This window comes from Miniopterus schreibersii (genome assembly GCF_964146895.1).
Source record: "Miniopterus schreibersii genome assembly, chromosome: 3".
In the NCBI taxonomy this organism is placed as follows: Eukaryota; Metazoa; Chordata; class Mammalia; order Chiroptera; family Miniopteridae; genus Miniopterus; species Miniopterus schreibersii.
In genome coordinates, this window is record NC_138103.1 from 8592469 (window position 1) to 8620399 (window position 27931).

Sequence of the window (27931 nt, forward strand, 5' to 3'; positions counted from 1 at the left end):
AGATAAATGCCATAAAGTGCCAAATGTGGAAAGGCAAGCTTGGCAGTCAGAACTCACTCCCATCCACTCAGGGAAAATGCGCAGCCTTGGCAGGCAGGGCTGGGCTGGGCTCTGGCGAGTAAAGGTGAGTCGGAGGAAATCCTGCAGGCAAAGAGGGTCCCTGCAGGGACCTCCCCATCACAAAGGAGTTTTGAACAAGGCATTTGTTTCTCCCCACTGGGGTGATGGTGCTTTCATTACGTTACTAAAAGCAGCTTATTTCTTCTGTTGTCCAAATATGACAGCTCACAGTGCTCTCATTTTATACATCTATGTAATTTAATTTAAATGACAAATATCCCACTGAGATTCCACTTTCTCTCACCTATCTGACTGGAAGAAATCCAGAGGTTTGACAATATACTGTTGGCAAGTGCTGGGAAGCAGGCACTTTTGAGCACTGCTGGGAGTACAAAATGACACAGCCACTTCGGAGGATATTTCGGTGATATCCTCAAAGGAAAAATGCCTTTTCCCTTTGAGCTAGCAATATCACTCCCGGGTCTACCGTGAAGAAACAGCTCCACAAACAGGAAACAAATGCATGGACAAGGTAATTCACTGTATCACTACCTACAATAGCAAACATCAGAAATAACCCATAAGTCTAAGAGCAGGGACTGGCTGAATAAACACGGTAAGTCCACACAATGGAGTAGAATACTATGAAGTTAGGAGAACGAACAGGCAAACTCCTCACATATCCTACAGATGGCCATGTGTTAAGTGAAAAAAAACAAGGGGTGGACAGTGTACGTAGCATGCAATTTTTCTCTAAGAAAGAGGGAGATAAGAATGCATATCACACTAGTTTAGTTTTTTTTAATATCTTTATTGATTTCAGAGAGAGGAAGCGAGAGGGAGCGAGAAACATCAATGATGAGAGAATGTCCTTGATCAGCTGCCTCCTGCACACCCTCTACTGGGGACCGAGCCTGCAACCCGGCACGTGCCCTGACTGGGAATCGAACTGTGATCTCTAGGTTCACTGGGCTACGCCGGCTAGCCATCAATGTATATTCTTTATATTGTTTTTATTTTTGAATGATTTATTTGGATCTATTTCCTATTCTTGAAACTAAAATAAACTTAAAATATTAAATGTCCAAAGGCTGATTCAAACTTTTAAAAGATATAATATGACGAGAAATGCTGTAGGCCTTCCATCTGAGGTCTGAGAGGGGGTGGTCTGTGGCAGGGAGATGAAGTAGCCTCCATGAACCTTTGGACCCCAAAGCTTGCGGGAAAGAGAACACAATATTTTCAGAGAACAAACTGCCTTCTTTTAAGAGATCAATCTGTAAATGTGTGAGAGATAAGAATGAAATGACAAAATGGTTTCAGGAAACAACAATTTCTTAGCTAAACCAATAGGCTATTGGTGACCTGCTCATTTATTTGAGGGCAAAGATTTTATGAAACGGCTAGATGAGATGAGAAATGAAAAGGAAAAGGGAAAAAAGAAACGGGAAAGAAACATCGAGGCCTGTTTTAATAGGTTGTCTGGAAATCATGTTTCCTAGTGCTTCCCGAGCACCTACCACTGTAGGTTCCACCCCTGCTAATAGCTCTTGGGATTCTCTATCAATTATAACAACAGAGCCACCCAAGGTCACAGAGCAAGGAAGGAGAACTTGGGTTAGCAAAGAGTCAGTCTAGCTGCTAATGCAGTGTTCACTACACCCTGCTGACAGCACACCCTACCCCCACCCCCACAGCCTTCAGCCCCATCCCAGCTTCCTGAACTTTGATCCTGACTTCAACCTACAACCTTTGCAAAAACAAGTGTGGCAGAGCAAAAGGGGGCAGGGTGGAACAGGGCAGCCTGGAGCCCACCTGCCCAGCCTAATGGGGAATCATTATTTGGCTCCAGCCACAGGTTTCCATGCGGGAATGTGGGCTCAGGTTTGTTGGATTCGATTTTTCCAGAGAAGTCCAGTTTTATGAGAAAGCTTCTGGTTGTTTTTTAATGGAAAGTTGTTTTTTGTTGGGTTTGTTGTGTGTGTTTTTTTGGTAAGATTTTTATTGATTTTGAAAGCGAGGAAGGGAGAAGGAGAGAGAAACACAGATGTAAGAGCAGAACATCAATCTACTGCCTCCTGCATGCCCACTACCGGGGATAGAGCCTGAAACCCAGGCCTGTGCCGCAACCGGGAATCAAACTGGCAGCCCTTCAGTGCACACAGGTCGATGTCCAACCAACTGAGCCACACTGGCCAGGGCAAAGCTTCTAATTTATAAATGCTGCCAAGTAGTTTAAAAAAAAATTTAAGCTCTGTACAACCCCAACAAAACAGGCTTCTAGTTTCCAACCTGAGAGGTAAGACTGGAAAATCTCTGGCTCTTCCCACTATTTCTTTATCTCAATGCCATGGAGCCTTTTATTGGGGCGGAGGGGCTCCTTAAGGAAATCTCATCATGACAACAGAAGTCTATTAGACAAAGAGCATGACTGGAAGCCAGGTACACGTTGGCTGTAAGACACATTCTTCCTTCCAAGTCCCCATGTGCGCCTCCAGGCTGGTTCTGGGCCTTGAAGTTACTGTCTTCAGAAAGCCTGGAATGATATCCCTGTCACTCTTCCTTTGCATTTCCTATGTAACTCAAATTCCCATGGCCCAGTTTACTGCCAAATTACCTGAGATAAACAAGTCACGCTAAGATCCTCTTTTCCTTCCCAAACCTAAACAACAGCTGCCAGCTGGAAATGGTTATTTATAACCTGCACACCAATGCGTGAATTATCTTGGTTTAGAATGTTTAGCCGTACATTCTTGGCCGGCCCTAATAGATGAGAGCCTGGGGACAATGCTGTACAGTGGTTAGAGGGTCAGCCTATAGCCACTGTACAGCCACTCATTACCTGTTCGGGAATCCTAACTGTCCCCTTTCCATTAGTCAATTGTCAGGGTTAAGATAGTACATGTGAAACACTTAGTATAGTGCCCTATGCATAGTAGGCACTTAGCACTTAGTAGTTCCCTCACCCAGAAACATCTGACTATTCGTGGATCTCAGCAAGTTGTTTCACTCTGGCACCCAAACCTGTCCACTCCTCTCTGCCATCCCTCTGTGAACCTGCCATCGTTTTCACTAGCCACTGGTAGGTCTCTTGCCTCCACTCCTGCTGGGCTTTTCCCACGGAAGCCATCTAAAAATAAGCCCATATTGCGTGTCTGCTTGACCGGCCCGTGTTCATCTCTCCCCTTGCTTGCGTTCACACCCCGGCAGCCCCCCAGTCCTTCAGCTCCTTGGACTCAGGATTCCTTCCTGCCTTGAGGCCTCGGCCCTTATCCTCTGGTCCTCTCATCAGTCAGATCTCAGCTTAATGGGACTTTAAGTACGGTCCAGCTGGTGTGGCTCAGTTGGCTGAGCACTGTCCCATGCACGAGGAAGTTGCTGGTTCAATTCCCGGTCAGGGCACATGCTGGGCTCAATCCCCAGTAGGGGGCGTGCAGGAGGCAGCCAATTATCAATGTTTCTGTCTCTCTCCTCCTCCCCCTTCCTCTCTCTCTAAAATCAATAAAAACATTTTTTTTTAAAGGGACTTTAAGCATAGCACTTATCTGATCTGTTTCTTGTTGATATGTTTGTGGCCTATCTCCTCCACTAAATATCAGCTTAGTGAAATTGGAGGCTGCTGTTTGGCTTTTTAATCACTGAATTTCCCACACCTGGAACAGTGTCTGGAATGGAACAGACATCAGTAGACCTTTCTGGAATCCGTGAGTGAGTGAATGACCAAAGTTCTGAGTGGACAATGCCGGAAGGGACAGGAGACACGATAACTTCTGGAACTGCTGGGAACACGTCACATTCTCTTCCCAGGTGCTTTCCTGACCCTTCCCCTGCTCCTTCTGGGATGGGGAAGTGAAAATGACAAAGTAATTTTAATACACCATTGGAGATCACAGAAAAATATTGATTTTTTTTTCCTTTGAAATAGTGAAATTAAGTAAATACCACACCTCTGTAATCTAATCAGTGGCCTACATGACAACATGCTTCCAGACCAAAATGTTCTTTGGTCTGCTTCTGTATCCACCCTACAAGGCCCCAAACCCATTCCCACTCTACACCCCAAGCTAGCTCCATCCGTCCAGCCCAGTCCCCCAGAGAATACAAGTGAGGACACTGCACTTATGAGAATACAGAGTGTGAAAAAAGCATGTTTACAGTTGTGAGTACAGGAAACACAAAGTTTTATTCTTGTTATTATTTATTAATTATTGTATTATTTCATACAAACAACTGTAAACCTACTTTTGTTCCACCCTGTATGTGTGCATGTGTGTGTATACAAATTACAGTGTCTTCTGAGTATTTGCACACACCCCAAAAAATGATCTGCCAAACCTTGGAAAACATGAGAAATGGTGCATGAGATTCCCCTGGAATCCTAAGGAAAAAGATGCATTTTTTTCTTGTGATATGATAGTTAATTCTTACTGAGGACCTATTAAGTGCTGGGCACCATTCTAGGGTCTTTAGGTGAACAAATTTGCTTCTCAGCCCTGTGGGAAGGTCCTACTATTAATCTCCATTTTACAATGAGAGATGAAGTAACTAACTCCCCTGAAGTCACATGGCTGGTAAAAGGAGTCCTCAGAATTCGAACCTCCTCAGTCTGACTCAACAAGCTCTGCTCCTTCCACTCTTTTCCAGAATATGGCTCAGATGGATAGCGAGCACCCAGAGAGAGGGAGGGAGGGAGGGAGGGAGGGAATAAATGAATGTTATTCTCTGTCCAGGTTCTAATCCAGAGGCTTAAAATGAAATCTCCATTTCAAAGAAAGCAAGCAGCAGAACTTCTCACCGAGTGGGCTCATTTGGAGGAAGGCTAGCGGGGGGGGGGGGTTCATCTGATTCAATGGATCTGGGCCCGTTCTCCCACTCCTGGGCTGCCCATCAGGGGCACTTCACTCCCCAAGCCTTGGCCACCATATCTGATAAACAACAGTGATCTGACTAGATCTAAAGGCTGAGTCAAACCCACAGACATTAGTCTAGTCTCAATAACGTTAAAATATATATTTTTTCAGCCAACAGTTAAATCTTGGGAGATTTCACGTTTAAAAATCCTGAGTCCTAGATTCTTTTGAAAAAAAACTGACAGATCTGGCAATACAAGGCCTGCATGCCTGCCTGGCATTAGTTGTCAGGAACTGAGGACAATAGCCTCCTAGATGGCATGGTGCCCTGCGGCTCCCCATCCCACAGGTTTCCTCCTTGCCACTGAGGTGAAGTCCAAGTTGCCATTTATGAGCAGATCTGAGAGTTTTTCTTTCCCTAGAAGATGAAAGATGAAAGTGACGGCTCATATGCCCATGTCTCCATCAAAAGTGAGAACCACCGCCACCAGCATTGCCATGACGGAGCTAACACTGGCAACGTACTTACTGTATGCAGGCTTTGCATCTATTAATGCTGCTAATTCTCACAACAACCCCAGGAGGAGGGCATAGTCATTATCTCTATTTCATAGATGATGGAGAGATGGATAAAAGCACAGTTCAAGAAATTAGTAAACTCTCTGGGGGGGCCTGGAGGTGGAGGGGACAGGAAGAGACTAACCAAAGGACATATATGCATAACCACGGACACAGACAATAGCATGGGGAAGGCCTGGGGTGGGGCGGGCGTTGGGTGGAGGGGGGCAAAAAGGGAGAAAATGGGAGACATCTATGATACTGTCAACAATAAAAAATAAAAAAAGAAGAAATTAGTAGACAACAGATTTCTTTATGAAAATGAATATTCCCAGGTATGCAAGGTGTACTTAGGTGTTGGAAGAATCAGCACAGAGCTGCACAATGAATAAATCCTGCAGTCATTTATGTTCCCTCCTGTTCCCCCGCAGCCTTCTAAACTGGTGACCCCTGCGTGGGACCCCAGGGTCCTGAAATACATCAGACACCAAAATGGAATCCTGGACTAGATGTCAATTCCCTTCCAGCTCTAACCTTTTGTGATTTTAGGTGGGTTCATAAAATGTACCTAATTAGTTTGGGACTCCTTGGAGAGGAAACACACACACAAAACTGCAAGTTCATTTAGACTTTAGACTAAAGTGTGGTCATGCCTACAGGGGTCCCATAGTTGGGGACCAGACAGCTGTGGCTCTCCAACTTCCTGCCAGGTGCTGCATTCACCCATAACTGTCCTGTCCTCAAAGGACATGTTAAGTCAGGGGATGTCTCCAAAGAATCCATCAGCTAAAGGTAGTTATGGTAGCACCAAGTTCCAAAATGGGGCAGGACTTGAGAGTGACTTTGCTGGGACAGGAATGTAGCTGAGGAGAGGGAGGACAGAATAAACACAGAGGCTATGGTATAGGAAAGGCAGCTAGGACCGGGCACATTATTAGGACTGGATTGAACTACTCCAAAGGACAGTGCCTGAGGGAACCACACTTGTCCACTAGAGGAAGAGGAACCAGCCAGGTCTCTGGAAGCTTGGGCTGGAGGCTTGGCTGCAAGTGCCTTTTCTCTCTCTGCTTTATGGAGACCGGCCAACAACTCACTAAGGCACTAATCAGTTCATCTCCTTCCTGGTTACAATGTCAACCCAGCAAACACTCATGGACATTTCCCTGTACCAGTCCTTGGGCCAAATGCTGGGCATACAAAGGAACAAGAAAGGGTCTCTGCCCTCAAAGAAGAAGAAAGGCACAGAGCCAATTCCTGCGACAGCACAATGCATGAGGAGCTATGGGATCCTGCCATGCGGGAGAATTAATTCTGCAAGTAATGCCAGTCACCATGACCGACAGTGTGCAGATGACTTGAAAGAAGGGCACAGGTGGCAGGGAACACAGTGCGGGCAAGGCAGGGAGGTGGGAAAGAATATGGTATGCCAAAGAGATGCCAGCTTTCCAAGGTACCTTGGGCAGGGGTTGAAATCTCAGATGCCTGCAGGCTCAGGCCAATGTTCTCAATGCAAAAAGTGAGCACTTGATGATTGGCACCACCAGTCAGAAGAGGCCAAACTGTCATTACATGTCAACCATCGAGGTGGCCACTGTTCAGTGCTGAGAACCAGGCTGTGACAGAAGGCAGGCCCATGGGGCCAATGCATCCTTTTATCCAGAGATTGAAAAGGCAAGGTTTTTATGGGAAATCTCTATTTTTAAATATGGGAAAACACAGCGATGGACCCAGTTCAGCCAAGTATAAAAACTCTGGGCATGAGATTGGGTGGGTGACTATTTAAAGATGAGGCTGGAGACGAGCCGACTAACCAAGGGATAGGGCAAGGGAGGGGAACAGCTTCCCCAGGAAAATTCTCCAGTTAAATGTGCCAGGTCCACAGGGCAACTGTTAAGACTTCCAGGGTCAGGCTGTCCAGCATGTCCTGGGACATCAGCAGTTGCCCTGTGGTGCTGAAGTCAACTGATACTTCCTTATTCTTACATAAAGCGCTCTGTAAACAGCTCCAAGCTCCTCCTAAGCAACCTTATTGCTCCTTTATCGTTTTCCTCCTTGGAAATAAAGGAGCGGCGAAGGTCAGATCCTAAGGGAGCTGTGCCCTTTAAGCTGTGTTTATTCTTCTACCAGCCTGAAGGGCACGCCTCACCTGCAGACTCACTCTCCAAATGCGAGAACCTGGCCACATACTGGCAGGGCCAGGGCTGAGACAGCTCTTTGATGAATGCTACGGTGTAGACTTGATTCAGCTGAGTCCTGGTTCTGCTACCTACTAGCTGTGTGATGTAAAGCAGGCACAATTACAGTGAGTATCAGACTGAGCCATCTCAAGAACTGAATTGGATCCTCTATGGCAGGGGTCGGCACTTTTCCTGTGAAAGGCCAGATAGTAAATATTTTTGGCTTTGTGGGCCATGTGATCTCTACTAGTCAACTCTACTACTGAAGCATGAAAACAGCCATAGATTGTTTATATGCATTTGTAGGCAAATGGGTGTAGCTGCATTCCAAAAAAACTTTATTTACAAAAGCAGGCAGTGGGCCAGAGTGTTATCTTCAAGTTATCTGTTCAGGTCTGGCTTTCTCACCAGACTATGAAGTTCTTAAGGGAAAAGAATACTATATATCCCCCTTTTTTTTTTCCAAATTATAACTACGAGACAAGTATAGCACAGTATGAAGTCCACAGAGATTTTCAAAATTGTCCACGTTAAAACTAGAGCAGGATTGTAACTTAAAATGCATATGGGGCCCCAAACAGCTACCAGATGCAATGAGGGAAGCCAGTCAGGCAGGTGCTGTGGTGAATTGGGAAAGTAGACCTCCCTCTCCACTCTGCTCCAGCTGGGAGGGAACCGTAGCCATGCAGAATTCTAATCAGAGTTAACAGACTTTACTGATATTTTAATATTTTTTTAATCCTCACCTGAGGATATTTTTCCATTGATTTTTTAAAGACAGTAGAAGGGAGGTAGGAGGGGGAGAGAGAAACAGCGACGTGAGAGAGACTCATCAATTGGTTGCCTCCCACACATGCAAACGAAGTATGTGCCCTTGACTGGGAATCGAACCCTAAACCCTTTTGGTCCACAGGCCAATGCTCTAACCACTGAGCAAAACCGGCTAGGGTATTTATTGATATTTTAAAGAAAATATCATCATCAGATATTTATAAGAAATCTCCCAATTTTTCAACGTTAAGAACTAATTCAAAAATTTTAAGAATAGCCCGGCCGGGTGTGGCTCAGCGGTTGAGCATCGACCTAGGATCCAGAAGATCGAGGTTCGATTCCCGGTCAGGGCACATGCCCGGGTTGCAGGCTCGATCCCCAGTCGAGGGAGTGCAGGAGGCAGCCGATCAATAACTCTCTCATCATTGATGTTTCTATCTCTCTCTCACACTCTCCTTTCCTCTCTCTAGGATCAATAAAGACATATTAAAAAAAAAAAATTAAAGAACAAAGCATTACAGGCCAAATAAACATGCCCGTGGGCTATTTCAGCCAGAGGCTCCCAAATCATAACCTCTGGCATAAAGAATTCATTTTCAAATTTGCTACATCTCTATTTTTGAAGGAAAAAGGTTTTTAATCTATGTATAACAATCAACTTCACAGGAAAGCTTGAGACTAGTCCAATGAACTCCCACTTACACATCTTAAAATCTCTGGATTCAGGGGCCCAGAAGGTACTGACATGTTGTGGAGTCCCTGAGTGGATGCCCTAAAGAAAACTAAGCAAAACATCATGTGCCGAGTCCTGTAAGCTAAAGTGACAGGGCAGAATGAGTGCCGGCAAATATCAAGAGAAAAGAAATGATTCCAATTCAAACATGGGAGCCAAGGAAGGAAAGGAGAACAGGCACAGGGACCACGTGGACACCGCATCTGTTTTGCCTGCTGAATGCCTGCTTTATTTTAATTTATTTTATTTTTTTGGCTTGGCTTACTTTAAGTAGTAAGAGGAACGGACAAATCACCAGCAGTCCAGGTAAACACCACACAAGAACAGAAGAGGCCAGACACGCTGACACCATACTTTCTGCAAAATCTTACTGATTCAACCGTCAGCCTTTTTGTACTTTGGGATTATTTAGACAAGCTAGCCTAAATTTCATTTTAGCATTATTAATTCTTTGAGAGAGTTTGCTAAGCAAATGAACAGTATAAACAGGGAAATGTTAAATATTTGCTCTGGGGGGGAGCAAAGCAAATGAGCAGCTTTAAAATCCTTTCTAATTATATTGATGTGCTGAACTTTTGTCTAATTATTATGTTCCTTGAAAACTGAGCAGAAATGTTTTTTCCAGACCATCTCATATTGTAAAAGTACTGAAGGAAATTTGACTTTAACATAAAAGTGAACCTTTTCACAGACAGAAGACTCTGACACGTTGCCAATTTACCTTCATGAAAGTAAAAAATGTCAAACATGGGGTTTTCTTTTAAACAAAGAGCGAGCTAATTACAAAGATCATTTTTGGCTGGAGGGCTTCATCAGATCCCCCTTCCCTCTCCAGTCAGTGGCGTGGAGGAAGTCTGCTCATCTGCGGATAATGACAGCATTAGCTACTATGGGGAAGCACTTCTTACACGCTAGACCGGACAGTCAGTGTATTCATGCCTAGTCTCGTTGAATCCACAATGAGGGATTCACCAGTGGATTATCAAACAAAACAAGGTAAACTTCATCATCATCTCCATTTTATTGACAGGACAACTAAGGCTCTGAGACGTGAGGGTACACAGCTGAGATTCAAATTCAAGTGGCTATACGGCCTCCCAAACTATCAGCATTACATTATACTGCATCATAAAGCCAAAACCAAGGGGCCAGGAAAAATACTGTGAAAAGCTATGGTGATTTGGACATGAAGAATAAACTCAGCTACAATCCAGTTTGGGGATACTTGGTAGACATTTAAGCTTTTGTGATTTTTCAGAAGTAAACACCTTTCTAATTAAGGCTGGGCTTGGCGTTTCTAGTTGGCTAGAATCACAATTCATCCAGGTATGCATTGCTTTATCCAATAGATATGTGCCTATAAAACGGTATATAAGTGAAAGTTTAAAAAACTGAAATGGAAAAAGGGATCCCCTGAATGTTAAATCTAATCTTAGGGCAAATACTTTCTTAAAGACGACAAAGGTTTCCCTTTTGTAACCAACCTATAGTTTGTAACAAAACTATTTTCATCATAATTCTAAGACTTTTTCACTGTGCTGATCATTTGTACTGATGATGCAAAAGCAACAGTGGGTAAAACTGTAGCCTGAGTGGCTACAAGGCAGTGGCGCCAAACTGTACTAGTAGTCATTATGTTCCTTACTGCCACGTACTAACAATAAAACAAACCAAAAAATCATTTTCACTATGGCTATCCTAAAGAAACTGTAAGAATTATATTAAATCTCAACCCATGAGTACACATTTTTAAATATTCTGTGTGAAGAAATGGGAGTGCACATAAAGTACTTCTGCTACAAGCCCAAGTACAATGGTCAATCCCAAAAAGCACTTGTGTGATTGAGTTGCCAGCTACACTAGCCATACATTGTACACTGTATAGAATGTCATTTTTAGAGAGATCCAAGGTGGTGGTGATGTAGGCAGAAACTAAACTCACCTCCTCCCAGCACTAAACTGGAATTACAACTAAATTATAGAATAATCATCCTGGATAACCAACTGAAGACTAGCTGGAGAGAAGTCTTATAACCAAGGATTTACAGAAGAAGCCACATCAAGACTGGTAGGGGGGATATTTCAGCTGCGGGGGGTGAGGTTGGGGGGGTGACAGGGTTCTAAACCCCATCCTGGGCCTGCCAGTCCAGAGCACGAGGCTAGGAAAAGGCACCCACATAACATCTGGCTGTGAAAAGCAGCAGAGTTTCTGTTCGCCAGGGAAAGATGGGAGTCCGCTAGAAACACAGACTCCATTCAAGGGCCACTGTACAAAATTTCATTCACAGCCACTCACCCTGAGCTCCTGCAGAGGGAAGGCAAAGCAGACAAGAGTCATGTGAGGAGAGTTTGTGGTTTGTGGCTCTGGAGAGAGAGCTGAAGGGACCAGAATCGCTATGCTAAGTCATTCTCCCACACTGCACATGCCCTGTTTCTTGGGTGTAGCACTCCCCTCCATGCAGCATCAGCCTGGGGGAAAGCAATAGCCCTACCTACCCTCTGGACTCCCTCTCGCCCCACCCTGCAGAGCTTACACCCTGCTGAGGAGTCAGCCGCCTTGACCAGGGTGTAGAGGTCTGGGAAGACTCACAGGGTGTCAGTGACTGAGTTGTACGGCTTTGAGGCAGGGGACATTCCCTCAACTTTCCTGTGAATTTGATTGGCACTTCCCTCTCATGGGAGATCAGCTGGAACCACCCTTGGGGCTTCCAACAGACCCATCTTCCAGGCTCTAGCTCCAGAGGACCCAACCACCCAACTGGCTCTGCCCTGCTGAGGTCAAGGCAAAATCTGGGACAGATTGAGTAGTGTGGCTCTTGGGGGAAGCCAACACATTCCCACCTTACCTGAAGCCTGACCGGCACCTCACCCTCACAGGGAAACAAATGAAGAAATAAACAAATGGGACTACATCAAACTGAAAGGTTTTTGCACAGCAAAGAAACCCATCAACAAAATTAAAAGACAACCCACTGAATGGGAGAACATCTTTGCCAATGATACATTTGATAAGGGGTTAATTTCCAAAATTCATAAAGAACTTATAAAACTCAACACCAAAAAAGCATACAATCTAATTTAAAAATGGGCAAAGGGCCTGAATAGACACTTCTTCAAAGAGGACATACAGATGGCCAATAGACATATGAAAAGATGTTCAATGAGAAATACAAATTAAAACCACAATGAGATATCACCTCACACCTGTCAGAATGGCTATCATCAATAAATCAACAAGTGTTGGCAAGGATGTGGGGAAAATGGAACCCTCATGCACTGTTGGTAGGAATGCAGACTGGTGCCGCCACTGTGGAAAACAGTATGAAATTACCTCCACTTCTGGGAATTTATCAAAAAAAATCCCAAAACACTAATTTGAAAGAATACAGGTACCCCCATGTTTATTGCAGTGTTATTTACAATAGCCAAGATCTGGAAATAGCCCAAATGTCCATCAGTAGATGAGTGGATAAAAAAGCTGTGGGACATTTACACAATGAAATACTACTTGGCCGTAAAAAGGAAGGAAATCTTACCCTTTGCAACAACATGGATGGACCTGGACAGCATTAGGCTAAGTGAAATAAGCCAGTCAGAGAAAGGCAAGTACTGTACCATATGATTTCACTCAGATGTGGAATCTAATGAACAAAATGAATTATCAAGCAAAACAGAGACAGACTCGTAGACAGCAACCTTACAGCTGTTGAGGGAAGGTGTTGGAGGGCTGGGTGGAGTGATTAAGCAAAAAAGAAAGAAAACTCATGTATAAGAATAGTGTGGTGATTACCAATGAGAGGAGGGGTGGGAAGAAGTGGAGGAAAGTATAGGGGGGATAAATGATAATAGGAGACTTGACTTGGGGTGGTGAACACACAATACAGTGTACAGATGTGTTTTGGAATCATACACATGAAACCTGTATAATTTTGTTAACCAGTGTCACCTCCAATAAATTCAATGAAAAGGAAAAAAAAAAAGAATGTCATTTCTACTTGAAAGAACAGACAAACTATGGTTATTCAGACTTGGGTGGTTTGGCAGATACTTTTTCCAATACTAAAGTAAGCCTTTCACTTCAGGGAAACTGACAGTATCTGTTGCTAATGATAAAATTCAAGCTTTCAAGAGTAAACAAATAGAAAACATATTTCCACTACCTTGAGTTCAGTAGCTTCCCAACACTTAAACTTTTTTTAACGCTTTGCGGTCATTTGTCTACTCTCAGCCACCAAAGCTTTTTTACCGTTCCGGTCGTATGTCTGCTCTCAGCCACCACAGCAAGGAACCGTATGAATCTTAACTCCATTCATGTATCAGTTCATAAATCTTGTTTATCCTTCATAATCTTGCATGTTATGTATCACTGCTCTTTCGATGGAAATTAATTCCGACCAGTACGACACCTATGTCCAAATTTAATACGACCACAAAGGGTTAAAAAATGAGATCGGTGGTGATATTAATGAATGTGTGTTTTTTGATATTGTGTAATAATATGCCATTGCATAACTCATTGAAGTAACATTTTCCAAATGACCAATGCCTAAGTTATAAAATATGGGTAAAATATCCAATGGAAGAACAAGATAGACAAATGGATTTTAGTGTAATAGAGCACAAACAGTTACCATGAAAGGCAATTAAAATATTTCCTGTTACAATTGTATATCTGTGAGAGGCCTTATTTTTTCATACATATCAGCCAAAGTAACAACATAATAATAGTCTGGTTGCTGAAGCCCAAATGAAAGTCTAGCTATTTTCTTTCTTTTTTTAATATGTTTTTATTGATTTGAGAGAGGTAGAGAGAGAAACATTGATGTGAGAGAGCAACATCGATCAGTTGCCTCCCTCATGCACCCGACTGGGGATCAAGCCTGAAATCCAGGAATGTGCCCTGACTGGGAATCGAACGGCAACTCGTCCATGCACGGGACAACGCTCAACCAACTGAGCCACACCAGCCAGGGCGAGAGTCTAGCTATTTTCTATTAAACCAGGCATTGAAGAAATTTAAGAAAATATAAAATAATTCCACTATTCCTACTAATTTGGGGGGGGGGGATATAGCTGTTTTTAATTAAAAGTATTACTATATTCAGAAGCAATGGGTTGTTATTTTTAAGTGAATTAATAAATAAATGTTTTAAGACTTTCTCAGCTTTAATTTCTGATATGGTAAATATAGATATAATATACATAAACAAAGCTCTTTTGAGGTAAGGGTATAAAGGCATCCTGAGACCAAAAAAGTTTGAGAATCGTTCTATAGCAGTATTACGTTGACCTTTCCACAGGGCAAGCTGGCAAATGACGTTTTTATAGTATCTCTGAAGTACAAAGGGCAATGATGTCTTTTAAGCACATAACAAAATTTAAAAAATTTTCCCACACTGCATTAAGTAGGTATCACAAAGGAACAAATTCACCAGCAGAGACCCTACCAGCCTCTCCGGACATTAGCCTTCCCATCTACAAAGGAGATACCAGAGTAGCCTATTTTTAGATTGCTTCCAACCGTCAATTCCAAGACTCTAGTCAGGGGCCCCTAAATGATGGCCCACAGCTTGCACCTGGCCTTCAGGCCCACTGGCCCTCGGGGTATTATGAGAGATGCCCCAAGAAAGCAATGGGTTGCAGCTGAGGGAAGCTTCCCTTTCGGAAGGACTGATTTTCAGACACAGCCCAATCCAGCCCACAGGACGTGCCCTTGCAGACAGCTGTATCTGCAGCCCCGGGGAGGAAGGGCTTCTGAGGCCCCTTCAGAACCTCAACCTCCGTAACTCAGCTCGAGAGGCAGTGTCTCGGTTCCTTGCTCACTCTGCCGCTTGCTGGCTGGCTGACTGGGGGGCAAGTTATTTCACTTCTCTCAGCTCCAGTAACCTCATTTGTAAAACGGGATAAACAACACGCAACTCAAAGGGCCATTAGGAAGCTTCGCGAGGTGGCACCGAACAGTACCAATGATTAACATCGAGACACAGGAGAGAGTATTCCCCAGTCTCCCCCCCTCCACCCCCCTTACCAAGTCCCATTCTCCAGTAGCTTAGGACTGCACTCTACAGTGACGCTCACCGCCACACCAACCCCATCTCCCGCAGATCCGCGTCCTAGGACCCTCCTCAGACCTCTACTTTTCCCACCTCAGCCCCGTCACTGAGTCCCCGGCCCCGACACGACCCCAGCTCAGAGGCGGAACACTGACCACTCCCCCCAGCCTCTGGTCCCCATCCCCGACCACTAAGGCTTCCTCTCCTTCAGACCTGAGGCCGCCTAGGGTCAGGCAGTGGTGGTCCAGGGGGCTGTGGCTTAGGATTCTGCCCTGGTGGGGGAGGGGGAGCCTCAGGAGAGATGGGAGAAAAACTCTCCGACCTCCCGGAGGAGCCAACGAACACTCACCGTCCATCCCTAGAGGCGGTGGTTCCGGGTGCTCAAACCGGAAGCGGTCTCTGCACTGTTTGCAGTTCCCCTGGTTACTGCGGGATTCCGGACCAATGGCGGTGGAGTTTCACTGACTGAGCCCGCCCTCAAAGGGGGTGACGTCACGCATGCGCTCTGGAACTCCTGGCATGGCCGGGCCCGCCAGCCTCCCGCGAAGCCTGTCGTTGTGCGCAAGCGCGCAGGCCCGGGGGGGGGGGGGGGGGTCCTAGTCGGCGTAGTGCGCAGGCGCCCCGGGCGCTGCTAACTGAAGTAGCAATGGACGCGCTGGAGTCGTTGTTGGACGAGGTGGCCCTGGAGGGGCTTGATGGCCTGTGCCTGCCCGCGCTGTGGAGCCGTCTGGAGACGCGGGTGCCGCCCTTCCCGCTGCCTTTGGAGCCCTACACTCAGGAATTCCTGTGGAGGGCCCTTGCCACGCACCCGGGCATCAGCTTCTACGAGGAGCCTCGGGAGCGACCCGACCTCCAGCTCCAGGACCGGTCAGCGGCTTGGCCTTGCGGGCGGGCGGGCTCAGAGCCGGGGCTCTGGTGGAGCCGGAGGGGACCAAGCTCTGATGGAAGGAAGGCGGGAGAAAGGATTGGAGCCGCGGGAGACCCGGGAGGCTAATGGGGGGCGCTGTGTAAAGCTGATTTGAGGGTCCCTCATGCCTGGGAGGGCCCAGGCGTCGGCTGGAGTTGGGAGCCGTCTGGGGACGTCCCATTATGTTCGTGTGTAAGTTTGAGGTGATGGTGAGCGGAACTGGGGGGATATTCAAGCTTCAAAGAGTATTTCCTCCAGGGTGGAAGGTAGGCTTGGAGTGAGAAAGCTGTTCGGATCAAGACTGGAGACAGGCCCTGGCCAGGTAGCTCCGTTGCATTAGAGCGCCGGTGCCCATATGCCCAGGCACATGCAAGAATCAAACAATGGATGCGTGAATAAGTGGAACAAATCGATGTCCCTTGCCGGCGCTTCCTCTCTCTCTCTCTCCCTCCCCTCCGTCCCCGCCCTCCCTCTTTCTAAAATCAATAAATTAAAAAAAAAAAAAAAAAGGGGGGGGGGATTGGAGACCAAAGGAACGGGGCCTGCATAATGACAAGCTTAGCAGTAATAATAATAGCTAGAATTTACCGAGCGCGTATTATCGGCCTGATATTATTCTAAGATACCGTTCTGGGAAGTCTAGGAGATTAAACTCGCTTCATCCTCACAGCCACCCGATCAAGTGGGTGCTGTTATCGTCCCCATTTTGCAGAAGAGGAAACTGAGTCATGGAGCGATAAGTAATCTGCCCAGAGTTATGGAGATTATAAGTGTGCTGATTGGAACCCAGGCCACCTGTCTTCAGGGCCTTTGCTCTTAAGCTATATTGTGAGGAAGAGGAGAGGTTCCCAGAGGTAATACTGTCCAAAACGAGACTGGGATTTAGTTGGCCAGTTGGCAGAGTACTCTGAACAGAGAACAGCAAGTGTGAAACCCGAAGGAAGAGAGGTTAAGTTTAGTTGAAGTGTAGAACTGGAGGTAGGAAATGAGGAATAGTAGTTGGCACATACATATATGTTTACTGGGAGCTGGGACTGCTCTAAGATCCTGACATATAGCAAGTTATTTAATTTTTACAACAATCTTAACCTTTAAAAGACAGCATCATACAAACTCCATATATTTTCCAGGATCAACTGTACAAATAATGGTTTCTTTCCTTTTGCCTGTAAAAAAGAACATATATGCTTAGGTTTCTGAGTATTTAAGAGGTAGGTATTATTATCCCCATTTTCCTGAAGAGAAAATTGAGGCACCAAAGAGGTTAAGCGACTTGTTCAAGGTCATCAGCTAGTGAGAAGTGTAACTCAGAATTTGAATCCAAGAAGTCTGGGTACAGAATATCCTCTGTCCTTAACCACATTGGACTGGCGAAGTGATCGATGGTCTTTTCTTCCACTTTATCCTTCATCAGAAGGACAGTTGGAAGCCTCTGAAGGGAGGGTCAGATTAGGGGCAAAGCAAAGTTGAGAGATTTGTGGTTCTCCAGTCAGGAGCAACCAGTTATGGTTTGGCTCACCATGGTGGGGTTGAGAATGAAGAGATGAGGCAGAAGAATCGAGAGGATTTTATGACTGATTGAATGTGGGGTATAAGGAGAAGTAGGAATCGAGGATGAGGAACCCCCCGGTTCCTGATGTTTGGGCCCCTGGGTGAAGACTGATGCCCTTCACTGTGGTAGGGAACACAGAAGAGCAGCACAGTGGTTGAGCTTGGGGGGAGGTGGGACAGGTCCTGCATGTACTCTGAGACACATTGTGTTTGAGGTTCCTTTGGGTTATGCAAGTGAAGATTCTATTTAGTAAACACCTGGCTTCATGGGAGTGAAAGCAGGTCAGAGGGAGGGACTGAGCTAGACATGTGGAGTCCTCCCATATGGCTGGTAATTAAAGCTGTTGGCTAGGATCATCCATGAGAGAGCATAGTGGGACTAGAAGCCTTAAAACATGGCCCTGAGATGCACCTACATTTAAAGGCTGGATGGACAACTAGGAACCTTCAAAAGAAGACTGGAAAGATGGGGTTGGAGGGGGGAGAGAGAGCAGCAGCCCAGAGTGGTGTCCTGGGAGCTGGGGAAGATGCAGCTTGAGAATGGAGAGTTAAGTACTGCAGAGGTCACAGAGGGCAAGGAAGAAAGGGTTGAAAAGTGTATTTGGGATTTAGCTCCCACTGGTGCAGGGTGTGAGCAAGATTTCCAAGGAGAACTTGACAAACTCGGCTGACTGGATAAAAGAAGCAGCACAATCAGAGATGTCTCTGGTGTTGATGAGAGGCAACTGGGAGAATGTGGTGCCGGGGAGGGCAAGGAGGGGCTATGGGAAGTGGGGAGAAGCAGGCACAACTTTGGTTTTGATTTCAATGAATTTGAAGTGTGTAGTAGGTGACTGAAGACAGGACTGATATTTAGGGGGGAAGCAGTATTAAGGATTCAGTGGCAAAAATTGTTAACATGCAGGTGATGATTGAAACCATAAAAATGGATGAAGGTACTAGAGAGATCGTTAAAAAGAGATGGAAAGATGGCATTTTATAGAAGGAAAACCTTGAGTCATTAAGTCCAAGCCTGGTGGTTTGGAGACAAGGCACCAGATTTGGAGGGAAACCGAAAGGCCATGACTCAGGCCAGTATGGTGATTCTGGTTTCCAGCATTCAGCTTCTGGGGTGGATTTGGAGGATCCTAGAAAGGTCTCTGTTTTCTGGGGCAGAGAGTACTGCTTGTCAAGATGACCTGCATTTGTAAGGCAGGAAGACTGAGTGATCTCACTCCTTCTCTCTGATCTCTTCAGGAGGTTCTCAGAACACGCTGACACATATTATTTCTGAAGCTAGCTGTGGCTTGGTATTTGTGCTTTCCTCCTTAGGTATGAAGAAATTGATTTGGAAACTGGAATTTTGGAGTCCAAGAGGGACCCGGACCCTTTAGAGGATGTCTACCCCATTCATATGATCTTAGAAAACAAGGATGGCATCCAGGGCTCATGCCGGTACTTTAAGGAGAGGAAGAACATTACCAATGACATCAGAACCAAGTCTTTGCAGCCCCGCTGTACGATGGTGGAAGCCTTTGGCAGGTAACTGACTTACGCTGTCAAAAACTCATGGGACTCTTTCTGCTTTGAAGTCTGAGGTGTAGTCCACTCCAGATTGGTCTGCAGCCTTAGCGTCTATCCAAGGGCATCGGCCCCACACTCAGCTAGTCCTCTGCCTTCTTCACTCTGCTCCTGTTTGGGCTAACTTTGCTCAGGGGAGCCTACCACCCTTTCCGTTTGCGTCCACAGTTCTAGCACAGGTGGGCAGAGCAGGCAGCTATCCTTTGGATTGATGCCTTTCATTCTCTGTCCAAGCTGGGCCCTGTGCTGCCCAGCGGTCCTTTTGTGAGTCTTCATTCAGTACCCCAGATTCCCAGAGTGACTAATCTGAGTTGTCATTTTCTCCACCCCCCACCGCTCCCATCCCCACCTCCCTTTTCACTTTACTGGGCAGTACGAGGTCTCATAGCATCCACTTTCTTCCTCACCTTGCAGACTTCCCACACTTCTTTCCCCATCTCTCACCTCTCCCCATCCCTCACCTTGGTGGAAATGAAAAGCTGTGGCCCTGCAATCGAGGTGCCTTTCTCTCACCCCTTCTCTCCTCCCCGCCGCCCAGCTCCCATTCCTCGTGCTCCTGTGCTTTCCTGCCTCTGCCACATAGCTTCTCTTTCCCCATTATTTTCAGTTTCTGCCTGTCTGCCAGAGCTCTCTTCTCAGCACATTAATGTGCTTGTCCCTCTTCCAACAGAACCTTCTCCTTACCTCGGATTGCCTGTAACTATACCTCTCTCTCTCTGAGGCTGCAGCCATGTTTTTGGAAGAAGTAGCTGCAGTCATTTCGCTCTTTCTCCCACTTCACCTCCCCTCCGCTCCTCTGCCCACTGTGGTCCATTTCTGCCTTTGTCACTTCGCCACATCTTGTCCTCTAAGATCCCTATTAACAAGCCTGGCACACTATTAGGTCCTTTATCTCCTTTACCCGTCCACACCATTAGGGACTTTGACTTTTTCCCGTTACTTCTCTGTTTTGTTTTTCTGTTCTCGCTGATCCTCCCCAGCTCTTATATGGACTCCCAACTTCCTTGCACCCCTTCAGTGTTGGCTGCTCCTAGTGACTAGTCCTTAGACTTCCTCCCGAGTACCACATGTAATGTTTCAGTATCCTGCTGCCTACTCAGTGTGCCCAGAAGACAGAGCATCACTCACTCTCCTGTACCCCAAACGTGCCTTCTCTTCCTTTTCTTTTCTCTTTGGCTTCTTTATTCTGGCCTGGGGTATCCCCATGCACATGACTATACAAGATATAAACACGGAACTCTCTCTCTTGGCCCCTTCCCTCCATGACTCTACATTCGGTGGGCCACCAAGCCCTGTGGAGTCTACCTAACTTTTCTTCAAACCCCCTTTGGCCTCAAATTAATGTAATCTCCTGACTGTCTCCCTTCTTGCTATCTCTCCTCTTTTTTTTTTTTTTAAATATGTTTTTATTGATTTCAGAGAGGGGAAGGGAGAGAAAGAGAGAAACATCAATGACCAGAGAGAATCATCAGTCAGCTGCCTCCTGCACGCCCCATGCTGGGGATCAAGCTCAAAACCCGGACATGTACCCTGACCTGGAATCAAACCATGATCTCCTAGTTCATGGGTCGACGCTCAACCACTGAGCCACGCCGACTAGACTGTCCTCTTTTTAACTTTCTGTACTACATGGAGGGTTGTCTTTTTAAAGATAGCATTGTGATATATTGTGGCCTGGTCACTCAGGGCAGAGGTTTCAAGCTGGCCTAATCTGCCCACAGACATACCTTATTTATCCAGCATGGTGTTTTGTTTGTTTTCAGTTTGATTTCAATGCTAATATTTAAAATTCAGGATTTCTAGCTTTTCTTGAAACATCACAAGGTCTAGCTGCAGTGGGACTGAGTTTTTATTTGACAGTGTAGGCCAGAGCCATGAGCCATGCCCCACCCAGTCCCCTAATGCCCTGCAGCTGCCTGCCCTGCTGACCAGGGCCCATTGGGCTCTTTAGGACATAGCTTGTGCCCACCCAGCTGTCTGACCTCAGTCCCCTCAACTTGCCCCACTTTTGATTATGCTTCAGCCTGAACACACCAGGCTTATTTCTGTCTCAGGGCAATGGCACATGCTGTTCCTTTTGCCTCAGATTTTCACATCACCACCTCCTTCCCTTCTTTCAGCCTTCAACTCATCTCCTCAGAGAGTGCTTCCCATTGCCTGGGCTCCATCATGTCACTCTTTTCAGTACCAACATTTTGGAAACATCCTAAGAGTTTTTTGTGTCACTCTTTCCTCACCAGACTATAAGCTCTTGAGGACAAGACTGTGCCCATATTGTTTGTAGCTGTATCTCTAGGATCTAGAATATACCTGGCACAAAGTTGGCTCCTAAAAACCATGTTGATTGATTGATTGCCTATTGGATTTGAAGTTGTAACCTCACAGAATCTAAACTCCCAGCATGGCATTGAAAGGCCACTCAGGATGTGGACTCACTGACCTCTCGAGCTTTCCTGCCTTCTGCTTTCTAGCTTGCACCACACCTTAGACTCTCCAAACAAACCACACCACTTGCTTCCCTGAGCAAGCTCCTTCGTCCCTCTGGAACCTTGCAGAATCTGCATCCTTACCCTTCACCCACCCTGCTTACTGCTAACTCAGGAATCCCCTCCTTTGAGAGTTTTCCCTAATTACTGTCACAAGCTGTAGTCACACACACAGGCTTGAATTGGAGCTCCTCATATATGCCAGTTAGTAGCCTCGACCACCAGAACTGCTTTGTCAGAGCAGCTATCATGTCAATTGTTGAGTCATTTTCTTCTCTTTCTCTTTCAATAGACTTAGCTCCTTGAAGGTGGATACTGTTTTTATTTATCTTGGTATCTCTGGTACTTTGCATAGTGCTGAGTCGGTATTTGATTATCTGTATGGTGACCACAGTCTGCAAATTGAGCTTAGCAGGAGTCACTTCATCAGCTAATTGGAATCAGTGGAATTTGATAATACAGGGTAGTAAACTAACCTGAGTACTTTAAAAAAAATTTTTTAATCCTCACCTGAGGATATGTTTATTGATTTTAGAAAGAGAGGAAGGGAGAGAAAGAGAGAAACATCGATGTGAGAGAGAAACACTGATCTGTTGCCTCCTGTATGCAACCCAACGAGATCCAACCTGCAACCTAGGTATGTACCCTGACCAGAAATCAAACCCGCAACCTTTGTGGTGTACGGGACAACGCTCCAACCAACTGAGCCACCCAGCCTGAGCCTGAGTACATTTTAAAGCAGAAAATTAGTTCCTTAGTTTTCCAACTTCCTTCTTCTAACTGACTTCTTCAGTTTAACTTAGTGAGCCTACTTTGAGATGAGAGAGCATAGTTCCGGAGTTTGTGACATGCAGACCCTCACGTGTTCACAGCCACATCTTTTTGAAGATGGACTATACAAATTTCCACAGCTCTGCAGAAGACTAATTATAGGTTACAAACAATGTGAAGGAATCTGCAGTTAAGTTAAAATGAAGACAGTCTGTTCTTTTTTCTTGTTGCCTGGTTGGTGGTAGAAGCAAAGGCATCTCAGTGGGTGGGAAGAAGCAGAACAGTCAGACTGAGTGATATGACTGAAGGCAGACCCTGTGGTCAGGCTCTGTAAACAATAGGCTATCATTAGTAGGTGCTGGCTCAAGCCATGGGGCCCTCATCTATGGACCCTTGGTTACTCATTCATTCAGAAAAGGGAGCTCCTCTGATTGGGTATATCTCAGTGCCAAGCAGTGAGTGTGTGGAGGGTTCTTTGCCTGCACACCCTTGTTCGTATCTCTGCCACAGGGCTTGGACCCCAGGAGTACATGAGTGGAGTGGGTCAGTCTGCCTAAGACATGCATTTAAGTTAGCAGACAAAGCACTGTGGTGGAGCCTCAGTCTTACATAGTGGGGCCTGTCAGGCCTCAGCAGAGAAATCAGTATTCTCAGCCAGGGTATCTTAGTGCCTTGCTAGGAAGTGTTCTTGGCCACTTTTTCAGGCATTTTTCACTTACCAAGTCAGTGGGAGAAACTAATGATTTGTCCAAAGTCTGGTCTTCAACAGACTACGTACAGGTCCACTGATTACACAGTTCAGTGTTTTTGACTTGAAGTTTGCTTTGTGTGTCTAGTTTAGTAGGCTGGTTCATTCACTTAGCAAATATTCCTTCTGTGCACCCAAATCATTCTAGGCTCTGAGGATGTCCTGGTGGACAAGTTGACCAACAACGTGCCCCCTCTTATGGAGCTTCTATTTGAAGAAGGGGAGACAGGCAGGGCGGTCTTAAATATACATATCTCCATTTCCAAGAGTGCTAGGTGCTGTGAAGAACACAGAGATGGTGGTCAGACGTGGGGGATGGACTCTGGTTACCATTTTTGGGAAGGCCTGAGGAGTTGACATCTGAGAGTGACCTGAAGGATGAGAAGGAATCAGTCACTTTAGTCACTTAAAGACCCTGGGGAAGAGCAGCCGGGAAGGGGGAACAGCTTGTTTCAGGACCATCAGGGTCACTGTGGGTCAGGGGCAGAGCCATGGAAGGTGTATAGAACATTCCAGGCCCTGGTGGGGAGTTGGGTTTTGATCTGAGTGCCTGCAAGGCTGGGAGGGCTTTAAACAAGGAAATGATGGCATTGGCTCTAAACCGGCTTGATTCAGGGATTGTGAACCTCTAAGGAAAAGCAGAAAATGATGATTCTCCAAGGTTCTGCTTTTTCATGTTTCGATTTTCTTAAAATCAAGAAGTTGTTTCTTCCTGTGTTGTTTCTGATTTGCAGGTGGGGGAAGAAACTGATCATCGTTGCCTCCCAGGACATGCGTTACAGGGCCTTGATAGGCTTGGAGGGTGACCCTGACCTGAAACTCCCAGACTTCTCCTACTGCATTTTGGAGCGATTAGGCCGGTCCCGGTGGCAGGGGGAGCTCCAGCGAGACCTCCACAGCACTGCTTTCAAGTAAGGCGGCAATTTTCAACTGGTGTGCTGCAAGAACTTTTAAAACATGTAATACCTGACTATTCAGTCAGGAGCGCTGACCTCTTTTCCCTTAGATTGTTCAAATAGAAAACCGAGAACAGCCAACATAATAGCCATCCAGGGGAATGAATCAAAATTATACCTTTGTTGTTGTTAGATCGGGAAAAAAATTTTTTTTTGGTGTACCAAAGAATTTTAGTAATTTATGTGTCATGAGATGAAAAAGGTTGAAAATCACAGAGGGAAGGGGACTTGCTTCTCTGCTTTAATGATAGGGCTCACTGTTCATTATGCCCTGTGTCTAAGCAGGAGCCTGCTGACTAGTCTCCCCGTTCCTCTTGTCCTTGTCATCTCAGCAGTCCCTATCCATGGTGATTGGGAGCACGATGCTTTCTTTTTGAAGAGACCCTGGGGTTACTGTATAATTTATTGTCCAAACCAGACATTGAGAGTGGAAGGTGGAGCTGACCAGAAGGGACGCCAAGGAAGTGGGCACAAATTGGGGCCATTTGGTAAACCAGGATGTATGGTCACCCTAATTATTGGCCATTATAGGATTAGAGATCCATGCTTGATTCTCTCTTCACGTTTTATCAGTCTCATTGTCTCCCATCCCGGCCATCCCTTCCCGCTCTGTTTGCCCTGGCCTCTACTTCCATCTGCCCACCTACCTCTCCTGGAGGTCTGGGCCCTGCTCCTAGGCTGAGGCCTGGCTGTTCTTTCCAAAGCCATTGTCTCATGAAGACTGTTCCCTCACTTTGTCTGGATAGGAGGTGTGTATCTCTGGTATTTATGTCCAGGTGAGAGGCTCTCTACATTGGTAGGTGAAAGCAACCAACAAAGCAAAATGACACTCACCCTCTCCTCCAGGGTTGATGCTGGGAAGCTCCACTATCACAGGAAGATTCTGAACAAAAACGGGCTCATTACGATGCAGCCGCATGTAATACGGTTGCCCAATGGAGCCCAGCAGCACTCAATCCTCCTCCTCCTGAACCGGTTTCATGTGGACAGGTAAGTGTTATGAGCCCAAAACACTCTTACATCTACATTGCAGCCATTGTATTATGTCATTAAAAATCAGGGGTCAAGCCTGGCCAGCATGGCTCAGTGGTTAAGCATCAACCCATGAACCAGGAGGTCACAGTTCGATTCCCAATCAGGGCACATGCCCAGGTTGCAGCCTCGATCCCCAGTAGGGGGCATGCCGGAGGCAGCCGTTCAGTGATTCTCTCTTATCATTGATGTTTCTCTCTCTCTCACTCTCCCTCCCTCTCTCTGAAATCAATAAAAACAGACTTTAAAAATTATCTATTAAAAAGTCAGAGGCCAAATCAGAACACTACTTTAGCATTTTAAAAAGATATTTACTATCTATTTCTGATTATGAAAAATAAGTAATGCTCATTTAGAAGACCTGGAAATTATAGAAAAGAAGGTAAACAATGCCTATGCCCCACAGCCCAACAGTAGGGATAATTAATATTTTGGTGAAGTTTTGGGGGAATGTAAAAATGAAAGTAAATAAGTCAAATTTGATTTGTTGTGGTGAGAGAGTTGAGGTTGAATTGTATCAATTTAAAATTATTATATTTTTGCAACATGCAGTCATGGTAATCAACCTGTACATGAGGTAGTGAGGTTCTACTAAATGATTACTCTGTTGCTATTTAGCTGTATATCATAGTCAGATAATATGTCAAACTGATAAAACAGTCCTTTCTGAGGACCAGGGGTCTCTGGGAGTGAGTCTCTGACTCTTTAATCCTCCCTGTTGGCATAGGAATGGGGGAAAGAAATGTTCCGCCACCCAGAAGAGAGGTCTCAGCCTACACATCACCCACCCCATGCCCTCCTTTGTGGGAGGAGCAGAGTCCAGGGTGGGAAGGGTTAAGCTAGTGCAGGGCCTGGAATGAGTGCCCTTGGGTGAGTCAGCTGTGAGCCCCAGTGGCTGGCCACTAGTCTTCCTTGCTGGAGGTGGGCAGTGTGTCAAGGGAGAGTTGGGGGCAGTGGACAGACTCTTTCCCTGGACCACAGGGACTGACTCTGTGATTCACCCTTCCCCAAATGACAGAGGCCTTGCCCTCTACCCAGTGGCCAGGTGTACCTTCCAAAAGGGAGGTAGGGTAAACACTCAGGACTAAGTATAAGTTTTAAAGTTGAAGTACCCACTACATAGCACAGGGATTAACCCAAAGGAAGTGCTTGATATGCGTGTGTAGACTATTGACTAAGGATTTCCAGGAGTGAAAATGTCATTCTGAACTTGCTTCAAGTCCATGTTTTAGAAATAACATGTTAGAGAGAATTATACTTTGATAACTCGCATTTTAAGTATTTAGTCATACTGTCCACTGGTTAAATACCTTTATCGCCAGACTCATGACTGGTATGTAGCCTGTGATCCACAAAGAACAGAGGGTGGTGGCCCCTGTGGGAGAAAGAACAATGAACTAAGTCAAAAATCTTTTTAAACCCGCTCTGACTTAGGTAGTCACCTGGCCTCTCTGAACCACTGTTTGCTCTTCTGTGTGATGGCCATAACATAGTGCTCGGTACTAGTGCTGTGCAGTGACTATCTGAGTCTTCATTTATTCTTTCAACATTCCTCGAGAGGCAAAGAAAATGGAGAAGTGGATACAGTCTCTGGATCCTGTACATAAGCTCTCCCTGCCCCTAGGCCTGTAGGCCGTTAAAGCCAAGCTCTCCTTCCCCAGCTTCACTGGCAACAAGGCTCCTTCTGCACCCCTCCTCCAGCCTTCCCCAGGCACACACAGTGAGGAGCCCTTCTCTCTTGAATAGTATAGCTTCCTTTGGTAGCTTTTAGCTTGGAAGCATTTTTTGTGACATCCATTTCACAATAAAGATGCAACATTAGGATGGATCCATCACTCCAGTGAAGTCAGGAGTAGAAACCAGGGCTTCGTGATCTAGTGAGGAGAACACTGAGTTGGAGGAATGTGAATCTTAGGAAAGCTTAGTAACTTATGTTCTTTAGAAAATAACCTGTCCTTCCTCACCAAGTGATTGAGAAGGAAACGTCAATCTAAACTTTAAGGTGTTATCAAAATGTAATGCACTTTAAAGAATCATTTCAGTAAAGTTTTAGACATAGAGTCTAGTCTGTATACTGCCACTAGTTAGGCACCCTTGGCCATGAGACCAGACCACGCAGAGCCCCAGCCTCTCTAGCCGTAAAGTTCAGGAGTTGGGCTTGAAACCTTGCTTTGAAAAATAGGTGGTTTTTAGCAGGTTTGAAAAACAACTGTTTTGTTTCCCACAGGAGGAGCAAATACAACATCCTCATGGAGAAACTCTCGGTGATGCTGAGCACGCGCAGTAACCAGATGGAGACACTCGGAAAGCTGCGGGAAGAACTGGTGAGCTGCCTGGGCTTCCCGTGTGCTGGGCTGAGCTTACCTGGACCACAGCCTGGAGGTCTTTGTCTGGTGTAGATCAAATGAATTGCAGTTGAAAGCTTGTTGTGGACTTTACTATCCCTAACTATGGAACAAGTGGGGTTTTCCTTTGTTTCATAAAGCAAAAAATTGCTTAGTCCCTAACTTACATCCTTCTTGCCTTTGACAGACTTCCATTGCCCCCTGGGGTTTGCTCTAAGACCTGCTATAAAATTTCATGTGGAGTGGTCAATCTGGGCATATAGATTTACTTTCATTATTAAGCTTATAATTTTGTTCCCAGTGGTTTTATAGTGGCATAATGGTGGCTTTACTAAGAAGGAGGTGAGATGACATGGGGAGAAAACAGTCACTG

General features: G+C 45.7%; 2 protein-coding genes across 6 annotated transcripts in view; one reads left to right on the top strand and one right to left on the bottom strand.

The window, feature by feature from the left end:
- The window catches only part of KATNIP (katanin interacting protein), a 177412-nt gene extending 161805 nt beyond the window's left edge, over positions 1 to 15607 (bottom strand). For 4 of the 5 annotated variants that reach the window (XM_081133772.1, XM_081133771.1, XM_081133770.1 and 1 more), the window contains exon 1: positions 15552 to 15607. In XM_081133772.1, coding sequence (XP_080989898.1) covers positions 15552 to 15558 — 7 coding nt within the window. In that variant the 5' untranslated portion in view covers positions 15559 to 15607. The remainder of the gene's footprint in view (positions 1 to 15551) is intronic. The other variant, XM_081133773.1, reaches the window with a different exon arrangement.
- Positions 15608 to 15809: 202 nt separating this feature from the next.
- GTF3C1 (general transcription factor IIIC subunit 1) overlaps positions 15810 to 27931 on the top strand; it is a 68898-nt gene continuing 56776 nt past the window's right edge. The window contains exons 1-5 of the mRNA XM_081131300.1: positions 15810 to 16069; positions 18972 to 19181; positions 23960 to 24136; positions 25028 to 25171; positions 27441 to 27537. Of these exons, the coding sequence (XP_080987426.1) occupies positions 15849 to 16069; positions 18972 to 19181; positions 23960 to 24136; positions 25028 to 25171; positions 27441 to 27537 (849 nt within the window). The 5' untranslated portion in view covers positions 15810 to 15848. The remainder of the gene's footprint in view (positions 16070 to 18971; positions 19182 to 23959; positions 24137 to 25027; positions 25172 to 27440; positions 27538 to 27931) is intronic.